Here is a 15,007-nt window from a genome sequence, read left to right as displayed (position 1 = left end):
TATGCAGTCATAGGTTTCATTTCACCTTTTAACTTTCTGGACTTAATCCATGATAGGCCATCCTGACCCTCTCCATCAAACATAGTTTTAGACATACTTTTGCTGACAGCATTAGTTCTAATGCTAAAGAACTATGCTAAAATCAGTATCTCAATCTGACATTTTCTGATAGACATCCAGTTGTTGCTTTAAAGTATCACGTCTAATAATGCAACTCTACATCCTTCCTTCTTCTTCTGTCAAAGCAAAGCTCCTCATTTAACTATGACTTCTCCTCTCCTTCTATATATGTCAATATAAAAACAATGAAGCATCAGTCCTGGCTGCATTTGCATATTTCCTGCTAAGTCACGTTAAGTCTAATTTACACTACCAAGCACTTCGCAAAAAACTTCCAAACAACCTTCTAGAACATGCCCCAACTGAGACAGTAGGACAGGCCAGTTGACCAGACAGTATAAAACAGGAATTACGTAAGTGAAGCCTGCTCTGCAGAAAAATTGCAACTGCTACCTTAGTAATTCACAATCAATGCTTAAAGAAATTTTATCAGGAACCCAAAAAGCAAACAAAATTTGCACCCATAAACCTGGATAGAACTCCAAATCAAATAAAACTGCAAGCAACTTTCACAAATCCATTTACATATAGAGTTCTGGAGCTAAAAGGAGCTTTTGAAATGTCATATTTAAGAAGCTAAATGGTAAATTGCTTTAGAAGTCACATCAGCAAGGATGCGAATGAAAAAATATCATTCACTTGATATCAGTTAAAGTCTGGATCTAGCATCTTCAACTCTGTTCAAATCACTGCCTATCTAAGAAACTGTATGCTTTATATATAAAAACCTCTTTGGCTGTGAAATCCGACTCAAAACTTCCACACACTGAAATCGTGCTCACTGGGCATTCCCTTGAAAAACATTTTAAAGAAAATATCTAGCATTACTGCAAAGAAAATCTTCTGTCAATGTAAGATTAAAGCCATTTTTAGGGTTTGATTTATTCAGACTAGAATATATGCATAGAAAAATGGACTCAACCAAAAGAAACCAACTCTTCTAAAACAAAAAATACATTTTAGACTTCTTCCTTCAGTTAGAATATACATTTCCTTGAAGACATTTACATGAATTAATTAAATATTTAACAAAAACCTTGTTTAGGAATGGATTAAAATATAGCTGCTAATTTAAAATTAACAATATGGACTACTGTAAAGAAATTTCAAGAACATAGCTGATCTTAGTGCCTTAACCAACTTTTGTAAACTAACATTTCTTTTTTTTATGTGTTTCTCCCACACAAATGTCGAAGAAATGGAAAGAGTCCTTTTGGTAGCCCTTTTTCTATTTTAGCTCTGCAAAGAATAGAAATAGCAACTGAAGCTTTTTCAGTGGGAAGAATTTTAGTCAGAAGCCATTCACTGCACTCCAAAAGAACATATGCCTTGGCATCCTCTGGGTCACAGGAGATGGAACTGCCACCAACTTAACACTTTTGTTCCTGTTATAAGATTTGACTGGTCAAAGAATTATTGATGAATTCTGACCCACATAGCAAAGAACTGTTCACATATTTCTTCAAAATCTGTTCTTAAGTCAGAAGTAGAAAAGGTTTCGTTTCTGAAGCTAGCCATGAAGGAGAATGCAAGTTGAACCAGAGCGTTCTGCTCTCTCAGCTACTAAAACCAAGACCCATCCTCTTACCCCAGGTTTTCTACTTCAAAGTAACTGAAAATAGTCTTTGCTTAACTGCTGAGAGCAACAAAGTAGCTACGGTTTTCAAACCACAAAAAGTCTGACACAACAAAACTGCAATTTTTCTATGGGCCACAGCTGAAATCTGTGGACAGTTTGACCTATCTGCTCCCCCACATCCACTCCCAATAGACTCCAGGGACTTTACTGTGGGTCCATTCCTTCCTGCCACACTGAACACAGAACTCTCTAAGACCTCCTATCCGAGAAGGAAATGGGCAAACCTAAGGTACTAGGGAGTGGAGGCATATGAACTGTTGCAGTTCTGATGGTACACTGTAATTATGTCCCCACATCCATCCGGTTTGTAGTGGAGCATGAATCATTGTTTTCTCCATATTAAGCTTCCTGGTATCTCGATGCTTTGTCCCAATAATTGACTTTCATCCACTCAGAACAATAACAGAAGCTGTGATTTTAGGAGTTATGCTCCCCAGTTCTCACCTCACTGCTCCCAGCATTTTATGAATGACATTTTAAGGACTGTGAAATGCCATTTTCAAATTACTAGCTGCTACTGCAGGATAAAAGAGAAGTGCCACAGTGAAAGACTACATTGACAGTACCATCAACCACTCCCTCCTACAGCTCTATTAGCATTTGGTCAGGTACTCTCCACTTGTGAATAAACTCTTCTTGAATCAACTTAATTCAGAGAAGTTTCACTTCAAAATTTACATACCAAACTGGTAGAAGAGAACTTTCCTGATGACTTCCAATGAAAAGCTCTGTTTGAAAAATACCAGTACAAACAGACGTTGTTTAGCAGTCAGCTGTGATCTGGTCTTTCCTGATCAATTCTTGAAAATGATGTAAGGAAGATGCATGCTGTTTCAAATACTACCTACACTTGTATTGAGGTTGGTCAATCCAAAATAAAATCTCTGTTGGATTTTGATCTATCACTTTCTCATTTTCCTCCCCCTATATCAGAAGAAAATAGGAAGGTTAGTTTGTTTTCCTTTTTAACCTTACTTTCTCTAAATATGAAAACCCTGTCATAGTAACTCTCTTTTTCATGGTTTCAAATATTCAGCTATTGAGTGGTCAGCTGTAATACACTGTCAGCTGAGAGAATTATCGCAGCAGGTGCCTGACTTCCACTTCACAATGATGCCAGAGAAAATGTTTATTTGAGAAAGCCAAGGGCAGCCTAGCAAGATAGGGATATTGCTGTTATTCACCAGAATTTCCCACTACACTACCAGGCACTTTGTATGTATGACAAGGATGGCTTTTAACTCAGAGAACACACCAAAGGAAACCAACTTTTATAGTGATTACTCTGACCCCATGCCTCCTGCCTTATTTGGATATTTTTACAAACTTGCTAATCAGAATTTACATACTGTTGAAAAGCTATATGTTGTGTTTGTAAAATACATTCCAACTATAAGCCTCACTTTCCAAATAATATAAATGACTAGAAATCTTCTTGTACAGACTATTCTATGCAACTTACAAAACACACCCCAAAATCTCTAAATGAAAAAGGCATAAAATGTAATGGTTTGTATGTGATACTTAAAGAATTTACCTTTACTCAATAAACACTTTGTATTAAAAAGTAGGTGTTTTAGGAAGCTGGCACACCAAAATTAAACAGTGAAGTTATTCTATCAAGTGTCTAAAGGTGCTTGAATTGTCTTTTGTCTGAGAAGAGGAAAGGAAGTGACACATGCACAGGCATTTTAGGTAGAATGAAGTATTAAATTCTTAGCACAGCAGTGTTATTGTGAGCTTGCCCTTTGATCTTACCACAGATTGACCAGTTCTGTCAACACACCAAAATTTCACTAAGGAGGTGACACTGGGGAGTATCAGAAGATACTGTCTTGCATACTATATCCTATTATTCTGTGTCTTGTCAGCAAGAGCTAAGAACACTGCAAACAGCAAAAGACAAAGGCACCACCAATCCACTCAAACAAGTTAAGGAATTTATGAAGAAAACTTACAATGCTTTCAGCTAGAAGTACAAAACACACACTACCTCAATGATTAAAATGCTGTGAATTCCTATGAACCCATATCTTATTCCCACACAATGCATTTAAGCAGACTGTGAAGTAATATTCATCCTTCTCCACACATACTGAACTAAATAAAATACTGAGGGCAAAGGGCCAACTTTGACATACATTATAGATTAACTTAAAACCACTGAAAAACAACTCCATTAAAGTACATGGAAATATCTTTATTTAAAAGCAGATGTGTGCAACTTCTAGAGAAGCCATTCCAAGAAATCCAAGAAATCATTAGCAGAACACCAATAAACTTCTACAAGTTTAAGAATACCTCAAGAGGAAGCTATACATACATGTGAGGACAACATTATAGTCAACTTACATTCAAAACCAGAAAGAATTACCCACATTTCTTTTTCTCCAAATTGCAAAGAACTTCAGAAAGAAAGCTTTTAGCCCTGAAATCTATTTATGACAACTTAGCTCACAATTTTAGAACTAAGGTACCTCATGAAATGTCGTAGTTGAGATGGACACACGACATGACACTCAAGGTTCATGCAATAACAGCCAACTTTTATTAAGTTCTCTTTATATAGTTTTCAAAAGCCCGCACAGTTGCCCCTGATTGTCTGAATTTAGTTGCCACTCAGCTTACTGGCCAATAGCTGTCTGCATCCCCAACAGCCTAAACTCGCTCCCTAATGGCCTAGACTGGTTGAGTTATATAATCAGAGTTATCTGTAACTGTGAGGCCTCCAGGCCAGCTGTCAGCCACTACAGTTCCCCCTTTTTGTTTTTAAATACAAAGGCAGTGTCTGTCTTCCTCTGCAGGGCCCTTGCAGACAGGATGACGAATGTGGCACAATGTACAGAATAATGATGATGACACAAATAATAAGCCTAGGTCGAATGAAGATCTTTACCCAACATGACAAGTCCAGCCTTACCAGCCACTGGTTTATCCCACATACCTTCAAGAGATTTTACAATCATGTCCGGAAGCCATCAAGCACAGCTTCACAGTGTGGTATGCCACAGGCTATTTACATCTATGACCTAATTACACAAACTTAAGAAAGTTATAAACAAGTCAACTCAACTGTCAGAGATAACATTCAAGAAACTGTAAGAGATAACATTCAAAAAATGATAAGGGGTAACCCGTCTCTGTCTTGTTTCCACTATAAAATACGTATCCTTCTACTCAGTCCTGTCTTTTAAATGTCTGATTCTTGAAGTTAAAGGCAAATTGTCACATCAAGGGCATATATCCTTCTACTTTGTCTTGTCCTTAAATAGTTTGACTCTTCAGGTTCAAGTGAAGCAATGGGCAAACTTCCCCACAATTGCTGATAAATCCTGCATCTGACAACAGTCAGTTTGTTAGGCTGTGATTGAGAATTTTAAGAACATCCAAGGCTTTAATGGGGCTATATACCATCCCCACACACCCCCTCCTTTGTTTTTCAAACATGCATTTTAAAGTGTCATGGGCATGCCCGACAGTATCTTTCTTTTAGCTACTACTGGAATTATTTTCTTGTATTCTTTCCAGCAGCTCATACAAGAAAGAACTACATGTTCTCATGCTACTCCAATTTTATATAAACAATTCCATAACTGCTGTTTAGTAAAGCCTGGTTTCTTTTAAACATGCATTGTGATATTGTTCAGCTGTCTCTAGCACTCATTTGTGGTACATAAATCAAGTTGGACTGAATTAAGTTCAGGTAAAAGACCAGATCTATAGTGGTAAGGCACATTAATTTACTGCTTAACTCCTTGATGCCATATTTTTCCCCAAAAAAATTTGTACTTCTCACAAAAAGAAGAGAGTTATATGTTAAAAACATTAGGGCAGATACTAAAACTAATTTAAACTCAGTGATAATTTTATTACCTTTTTAATTAACTTTTGCAGATGCATTAAATAGATCCTCTTCAACTGCACATCTGATACATGCAGACCATTAGTGCATGTTCAAATTTAACCAGAATTATTATAATTTAATGGTCTTCAGTGAACCTTCTCTAACTGAGTTCAAGGAGCTGCCCACTGTAAACTTTGCCAATCAATTTTTCTGACATTTGGGTCTTACTGACCTGAACTTGCTGAGGCTGAGAGACTCACTGCTGATGGCATGGATTGTGATGGACAGTCAGTCTACCAAAGAGAATAAATAGTTAATGCTGTCCATTGCAATCAAGGAGAAAATAGTTCACATATCAGAACTCCACTGATGTTTTAGTTCTTTGACAATTAAGGCAATTACTGTAAAAATTCAGTTCAGCTTCAGTGTTATAGGTAAGGAGATTCTCCTCACAGGTAACAGTGCCAAGGCAGATGTTTCATGCATGTTCAGCTGCATAGTCTGGTCCAGGTGAGTTAGTGATAGCAGCTTACAACAAATAGTTTGGGCTAATGAGATAAATACATGTGACTTTTGGTCAAAATTCTGTTAGTCAGCCTCACTGAGAAAAAATTCACTGGATTACGGCATCTTTTGAAAATCCTTTAAGAAGCCTTAAACTTACATCCAAGATGAATGCTGGCTGTCAAGCTGGAGTACAATAGTTTTTTTTTAATAGAGTCATTTAAAAGGTTTCAATGCTCGTGCAGGCCTTGACCTGGTGAACACTAATCAATCATAACACATATTTATACATAGCGCCACTTAGATGTTTTCAGATTATCGGTATCCACTTCAGTTCTCAGCCTTAATAATTATGATATCAACATAATTCAACCTATTAAATTCATAAGGGTGTTCAGGATAATACACACCGATCCCATTATGGACAGTAAAACAATACATTCAACAAAATAATAAGCATCACTGAACAAAAATACCTACAACTTCCTAAATGTTTACCACTACCCAGGGTCTGCCATAGCTGGGGAGCCCCTTTCCCTAGCAAGGACTTGGAAAGTCCCTCCTGGGAAAGGTCTCCAAGTCTACCCCAGAAAAGGGGGGTCCAGTTTTAATAAGACCAAATTTACAATTCAAAATCACTTGATATCATTTTTAGGACAGAAACATCTGTGTTTGATGGTATACTTCACTTGCCAGCCAGGGTCATGGTTTGGCCAGAGCCAAGACCTTGGCTGGGAGGTTTTCCCTAACATATCTTAAAAACAAACCTCTATTAATATCTACTGAAAAAGTTTCTTAACATAAATAACTTATGAATAATCAAAGGAATGCACACAAGTAACATTAAATATGTTATGGCTGGATCCCAGTGTGTGCCAGGCATTGAATTTAAAGCTTAGCAAAAATACACACTTAAGAAACAAGATGACGTTCAGATTTTGATTTCTATTTTGTCAGATGTTACTAAATTTTGCAAATGTGTCATCAGTATACTTAACAACATCCCTCTCTGGAATCTGCAGCTGACATGGTCTCTATACCAATTCCAAAAAGGCACCCTTAAAAACATTTAGCTTATTTCTATGTGGGTAAATCTTAAAACTAATTAGCAGAATTAAACACCAGAATCTTCAGAAGTCATTCCCATGCATAGTTAAATGCTGCAAGATAATTTCACATTTAATAAAGCAGATTTTCATTAGAGTTGTGTAGGTCATAATCAAATCTAGGTAGTTTTTGTTAATTCAAAGTTTAAACCAATATCAAAGAAGATTTGGCAAACATCAATAATATTTAACAACTCACAGACATGGTCCTTAAATTCCATAATGTTACAGGAATTTCAAACTTTAGCTGAGCAAGCTGTTGGTTGTTGTTTCATTTTTCTAATGCTGGAAACTTCCTGGCTATGAATTTTTAGGGTAATCACTTGCCTCGCTGTGTCTGATTATCAATTCTTTGGAAGACCTCTCCAAAGGAGTCTTCCTCAATGAGTCCCAACTCGGTATCTAATTCCGGGTCTGCCCTGCATGTTGGGCACCCACACCACCACAGGTGAGCAGACCACAGCGGGCTGCAGTAGCCAAGAAGGAGCCATCCGCCGCTCCCCACAGCTGCCTTGTCCACGCCCTGGTTCCAGCACGGGGCTGGCTGCTTGGGGCCCCCCCAGGATGGTGGCTCTTGGCACAGCCATGGTTGGTTCAGAGTTCTGTGTCAGGCTCCAGCTGTAGACAGTGGTTGCCAGGCGATGTGACTCGTTGCCTGCTCAGGGGTGACTCTTGGCAGCACATGGCTCCACTCCAGGGTGACTCTTGGCATCATGTGGCTCCATTCCGCTTGTCCCCAGAGCTGCTTGCAGCCAGCAGGGTCCCCCAGCCGCTTGGGCACTGACAGCAGCACTGGCTGCCTTGGTGTCCTCTAGGCTTCTTGAGCCCCGACTGTGGACAGGGCAGAATGTGGTATTCCACAGTTCTGGGTGCCAGCAACCTCCCATCAGCACTTCAGGGCTTTTGGGCGCACACAGCTCCACATCAGCACTTCCAGTGCTGGGCGCCGCTTGATTTCCAGGCTCCCCGCCTGCGCGCCAAGCTGTAAGTGAGCATGCCAAGCAGTGGCTGGGCTGCCCAATCAGCCGCAGGCAGGGGCATGCCGAGCTGATTGACAGTGAAGTGAGATGTAAAACAAAGCTCCTATGGCTCCAGCAGCCATGACACAGGTGAGCTTGGGTGCTGTGTGTGCGCACTTGATGCCAATGGCAGTGGTTTGGGCAGCACAGCACGGTCAAACCCATGCACAATGCAGACACTGTCGATTGCGGCAGCGGCAGGGCAGCTCTGGCAGCACAGCAAGGTGGCACCACAGGGACAGGGAGCTTGGATAACAGTCGCTCGCCCCTCAGCTTCTCACCCTTCCTCTCTGCCCGCACACCTGAGATAGCATTCACTCTCCCTGCCGCTCCGCTCTCCATCCCTGCTGGATGTTCCGGCAGGCAGTGCCCTCAGCTGACTCTCTCACCTGTGTTAAGGTGTCCAGCACCAGCCAACAGGTCATTAAAAAGTTTTTATTTGTTTTGTTCAGTCCATGGCTCTCCCATCATGACAGCAAGGCTTGTAGGGCCTGTTTGTACACATATTTTATCCCCCATTCACATAAAAAGAGGGTCCATATCTGTACCACAGCATTTTCTTCAGTGGAAACTTGTGTCCCCATGTCCACAACAGCTTTTTCTATTTATACGGTCTGGACCTTTGCTACTGCTGGCAGCTCTCCACGGCTGCCCTTCTCCACTGGGGTTCCATCTCCACTGCTATCCCCATGGCCTGGCTATTACCGATTATGTCAGGGTCACCACTTGCCACAATTGAGATGGACACATAACACGACACTCAAGGTTCTTGCAACAACAGCCAACTTTCATTGAGTGCAGTTCCCTTTATATAGTTTTCAAATGCCCACACAGTTGCCCCTGATTGGCTGAATTTAGTTGCCACCCAGCTCACTGGCCAATAGCTGCCTGTGTCCCCAATGGCCTAAACTGGCTCCCTAACGGCCTAGTCTGGTCGAGTTATATAATTAGTTGTATAATTAATAATTATTTATAATAATAACATAATATAATAATATAATAATATAACATAATATAATAATATAACAATAATGTGAGGCCTCTAGGCCAGCTGTTAGCCACCACAATGAAACAAATATATTTATTTAAAGATAGCGTCAAGTCTAACACAAGCTGAACTTTGTTAACACAGTAGTAAGTCATGAGTATTATTCTGTTTATATATACTTCCAATTTATATCCTTAAAATCCTTTTAAAAACACACAAAAGCATAATTTAAATTTGATCATACTAATGTTGCCATATAGATTAATGATTTTTTACTTTGCTTTCAACTAACATTTTTCTGCGTATAAAGCTACATGCTTGACAAATCACAGTACAAAACAATGTCAGTCACTACTGAAATCTCTTGCCCATGTAAAACATTTTATGCTTTGCAGATAATATACGCATGCATACCAGTAATAATTCCATTGCACCTCCAGCACAGCCAGACCCAGGATACTCAGACGATTAATCTGTAACCATTGGGGCTATTACTGACTGTAATCCTGAACATAAATGAGTTCAGGCTGCTCAATTAAGGACAGGCAGAATGCATCATAACTATTGACACTCTGGAACACATTTCACGAAGTAACAAAAAAAATATCACCTATTTGATAGAATAATAGACAAGTTTAGCCTGGAGATTTTATTTTTATCTTCTCATGTAAAATCTCTAGGAATGATCTGGTCCAAACTTCTATCAAATGCACAGCCCTAGATTAGGTTGTCTGGGGTCCTTCCAAGTCTTTAATAATGTTGGCAAGGGAGATTCCACCATTTCTCTGAGAAACCTAGTCATATGATTAATTCTTAATTAATCTTCTCACACTGATTTTCTTTTTATTTGGATGGTATTTCCCTAGAGCAACCTGTGCCCATTGCCTTTTCTGTCATTGTATAAACCCTTGAAAATGCAGTATTTTTCTCTGAATCTACCTGGCACAGGAAGACCAGTTATGTCTCCCCTCTCAGCAACCTCCAAGCCTCTAATCATGTTATGCTGGCCTATGAAGTGCTGAGCAGAATAAGCACATGCCTTGATCCACTAATGATTCTCTTCCTGATGCAGTCCATGACACTGTTTGCCTTCTTTACGCTGTATTATACCACTAGCTCATATTAAGTTTGCTGTCCCCTAGAACCCACAAGTGCTTTGCAGCAGAGCTATACCTCGGCCAGTGTGTTCCCATCCTGTTCTGCCACTTAAGTTTATTCCATTTGAGATGCAGTTCCTATTTATTTTTGTTAAAACTCATGCAATTCTTGTTGGTCCAATTTTTCAGCCTCTCAAGGTTTCTCAGAACAAATGGTGGCTCCTCCTTCCCAGACATCTCCCTCTCCTTCCATTTTGAAGTCATCTGCAAACTCAGGGATGGTTCAGTCCTATCATTAAAATATTTACAAATATACTGAATTGCACTACCAGACCTAGCATCAATTTTCAAAGAACTCCACTTCAAGGACCACTAACATTTTGACTTTGAGCCACAAACATCCCACTGCCCTTTGATCTCTAGAGATGTGACACCTTTCAAAGTCCATATGTGTAAATTGTAACTTACCAACTTGTCTACAGGAATACTGGGGCGAACATGTCTAGTGCCTTTTTAAAGTCAAGGCACAGACCATCTGTAACTCTTTTTTCATCCACAGAATAAGTGGTTTCAACAGAAAGCATCATGTTGGTAAAGCACAATTCACCCTTGGTAAATCTGAGCTGGGTTTTCCCAGCCATTTTCTTTTTTGTCCTTCACATTCTTGGAAAAAAACTTCCAAACACTTGTTCCACAACTTCCCCCAAAAATGTAGTGAGACTGACAGCTCTGCATTTTCCCAGATTTTCACTTCTGTAGATGGGTATAATATTTGACTCTCCAGTCACGTAGGCCTTCAATGACCTTTCAAATAAGATAGATGGTGGACCAATTCAGATGCATCCCACCAAATCCTGTTCATGTGTATGTGTCCAACTGCTACAGCTGGATCTTCATTTAGTCCTACTCTAACAGTGTTTTGCTGTTAACTTTGTTGTTGCTTCTTGGCATAAAAACTTGGGACCTGAACTTCGCCATGCAGACCAAGGCAAAGAGAAAATTGAATACTTCTACCTTTACTGTGTTGTCCATAATTAAGCTGTCAGACCCATGCAGCAGCAGACCTACATTTTCCTTGACCTTAAGTTTGGTACTAACATACCTACAGGTTTTTTTTGTTACTCTTGACACCTGCCAGTTCAAACTCCAGCTGAGCTTCTTCCATCCTAAACATATTTCTGCATAACTGAGCATTTGGAAGTCTGTCCCATTTTTCAAGGGATAAACATATAGATATAAAAATCCAAAAATATAAAAAGGATATTCAAGGGATTAAAAGATAAGATTTTTTTCACAATAAAAATGAATATTCAAATCTAAATGTTTAAAAGATAAAGAATACACAAAATAAACTTAGAATGTACTGAGTATTCTATATTGTATTCCTAAATATTTTCAAGATTTTAGATTATTCAAACTGACTCTCCCAATACCTCTAAATCAGTTACTATCTCAGAACATTAAGAAATGAAACATAGTTTCAGAGAGATATCTGAAAGTTAAGGACAAAAAGTGAAAAAACATTCCAAAATATCTTCTAAAAAAAGAACTGCTAGCAACTTGCTTCTGAGGATCAGCTTCTTTTAGAAGTACTACTGAAAAGGAAGATCTTACAAAGCAGTATGACTTACTCTACATTTTCTGTGCTCTGAGATTTTATATTTAGATTTGAAATCAAATGTGCATGTAACAGATAAAATTTATATCGAAAGGTCATTTCTGCAAAGAAATATCTGTAAAAGAATAATGTATTGTTGTTAAGACCTGGCTTTGCAAAACTTTTTGTTTGGTTGGTTTTGTTTTGTTTTCTAAATCCTTAAGGATGATAAAAAAATAAGATTCAAATTAAGTTTGCCCATGCTGCAGAGTACCTTGAAACTTTTTAATGAGGAAAGAATCTCACAACATTTATTCTAAGTTTCTTCAAACTCTCACATGTTCTCATACTTAATTTTTCCTTTATATTTATTTCTTAATTTGAAGTTAAACACACATGAACACCACTTCTATGTAGCAAACATAACTTGGGTCTCTAGATTTTAGTGCATTTCCATTGTGGTTTGAACCAAGTTGGCACCTAAGTATACCACACAACCACTCACTCACTCCACCTCCCTTGCCAGTGGGATGGGAATAAGAATCAGGAAAAGAGTTGAGACAAGGACAATTTAATAATAAGAGTAAAATAAGAGTAATTGTCTTCATAGTGACAACAACAACAGCAACTGATATAACAAAAAAGAGAGAGAAAAATGAAGGCCAAGGAGAAAAGCCACATGATGTAAAATGGGCACCACTCGCCCCACCTGTCTTCCAACAGCATTCAGCAGTGCTCAGCCAACTGCTTCCAGTTTATAAACTGGGCATGATATTCCATGGTAGGAAATATCCGTTTGGCAAGTTTGGGTCCTGGCTGTGATCCCTCTCAGCTTCTTGTGCACCTGCAAAGCCTTTGGCTTAGGGTGAGCACTACTTAGCAACAACCAAAATATCAGTGTGTTGTCAATATTATTCTCATACTGAATCCAAACAACAGCTACTAGGAAGAAAAATAACTCTGTCCCATCCAAAACAAAAACCGTGTCATGATTTCAACAAAGGTAGGAAATGAAAAACACAATGGTAAAGAAATCATTAATATACCACAAAATATTAAGCAAGTGCATAAAATCTCATATAAAATGGAATGGAGAACTTCAAAAGTTACATAAAAGTATGTGGAACTCAATTTTCCACATGGACAAAATTCTTAGAAAGTCAGGAACTAGCAAAGATCCAAAATTATTTGAAACTAATATAAGTAAGGGCACATATGTTCATGGGCATTAGGAAGATATTTGAGTATGCAACACATAAGGAACCACAAAAATAAAACCAGAGCACTAACACAAGATTCAGCTTTAACAGTGAATTAATATACTATGATCAGGCTCTGAAGTGCCAAAGAGCTATAAACAAACAGTCACTGGCTAAAAACACAGCCCTTGGCCCTATGCCTATCTAACTGGGTTATGTCTCAGCCTTTGGTACTGTTACATAAACATACTAAGGAGATTATAACATATTTTTCATAATTGCCTGTTAAATATCACTTTATCAAAGAAATTAGTTCACAATATATAGTTAAAGCATCTTTCAAAGAGCCTTTCATAACTTAAGAGTAACCATCTCCTTTCAGTTGTAGCCATTTGCTTTAAGAGCAGTCATCAATCTTGTTGCACACCTGTACAGACACAAATCTTTGCAAACACCACTTGAATTGAGTACAAAGGAAAATGCATTTACATATAATGATAATAAAAAGCAAGTTGTATTCTAAATTTCAAAACAAAATGGGAAAGATGCTCACTGCAGTATTGTAGTGGACAGAAAAAGAGTTTGGCATGAAGGCTGCCATGTATATTTCCTACATAAGAAAGCAATTTAAATTAATAAAACCAATTCTTTTCATTATATTCCCGAAATTATCTAAATGCAGATATATGATTTTTAAGCCAAAGTGGATATTGATATTCTTCCATGTAAGATTGGCTATCATAATTTATTAGCATGACTTGATATCTACAGTTTTTGCCCATATGCCCTCTGTGTTACAGAAACATTCCTGAGAACCATTTAACTGTGAAAAACAAACAAAATGTCTGCAATTCCTATATATTTAAGCCTGTGGCAAGATGCCAGTCTTAAACATTCCCTGTGGTAAAATGGCAGCATTATAGCTCCACTCTAAGCTATCTTAAATATCTTGCAATAATTTACACGCAGATCAGCATATTTAAAGCACTATCTGCTATGTCAATTCTCTTAAATAGGATATTTCAAAAGTACAGCTTCAGGGATTGATGGGGAGAGGTTGCCTATTTTTTTTTTCCTTTAAGCTTTTGAATTTTGAGACTTTCTGAAAGGCCCAGGTGATATTTCACACAGGTTTCCACCAAAAATCCAGGAGTCCTGAACATAAACACCTAATTTCATATTTAAAGGATTGACAATCTTCTTCCAACACCTATGCAAATTCAGACCAGCCATAGATTAAAGTCAGCTGGCTCTTTTTCCATCCTGTGCATCCAGCTCTAAATTTAGACACGTACAGCAATATTCCTCCTGCTAACCTCTTCAGCTGCATAAAGAAAAAAAAAAAAAGACAGTTTACACCTCACACGTATTTCCTGAACTCATCTTCGCTTGCAGAAGCAGGGAAAAAAAAGAATCATTATAAAGACACAAACCTCATCTCTTAAAAATAAAGTCAATTTTTTCCCAAACACTAACCAGCTTTCTCTGTGAATCTTCCATCATCCAGTCACTCCCCATTCCCTATTCTCTTACAGCTCTTATTACAACAGGACTTCCTCCATGAAACATGAAATAGACCAGTTGGTTTTGGCTGGGGTACAGTTAGTTTTTTTTCTTTCCAGCAGGAACAGGGCTGTGTTTTGGATTTGTGCTGAGCACAGAGTTGATAATATAGAGATGTTCTTGCTATTGCTGAGCAGGGCTTACACAGAGCAAAGGCCTTTTCTGCTTTTCATCATGATGCGCTGGTGAGGAGACTGAGGGTGCATCGGAAATTGGGATGGGACATAGACAGGACAGGTGACTACAACTGACCAAGGGGATATTCCAGACCATATGACATCATGCTCAGGATATATAGTGTGGTGAAAGAAAGAGGAAAGGAAGAACATTT

The 15,007-nt window shown here is 38.5% G+C and overlaps 1 protein-coding gene across 2 annotated transcripts in view; it reads right to left on the bottom strand.

Annotated features, from left to right (window-relative positions):
- AUH (AU RNA binding methylglutaconyl-CoA hydratase) overlaps positions 1 to 15,007 on the bottom strand; it is a 119,598-nt gene that overhangs the window by 78,810 nt on the left and 25,781 nt on the right. The window contains exon 1 of one of the 2 annotated variants that reach the window (XM_054002695.1): positions 5,836 to 6,056. The exons of the other annotated variant lie outside the window; for it this stretch is intronic. Coding sequence (XP_053858670.1) covers positions 5,836 to 5,875 — 40 coding nt within the window. The 5' untranslated portion in view covers positions 5,876 to 6,056. Of the gene's footprint in view, positions 1 to 5,835; positions 6,057 to 15,007 lie in introns of those variants that run through there. 2 annotated transcript variants of the gene reach the window in all.

Source organism: Vidua macroura, chromosome Z (assembly GCF_024509145.1).
Source record: "Vidua macroura isolate BioBank_ID:100142 chromosome Z, ASM2450914v1, whole genome shotgun sequence".
Lineage (NCBI taxonomy): Eukaryota > Metazoa > Chordata > Aves > Passeriformes > Viduidae > Vidua > Vidua macroura.
The sequence above is the reverse complement of the archived record's forward strand: the minus strand, read 5'-3'. Positions and strand labels throughout refer to the sequence as shown.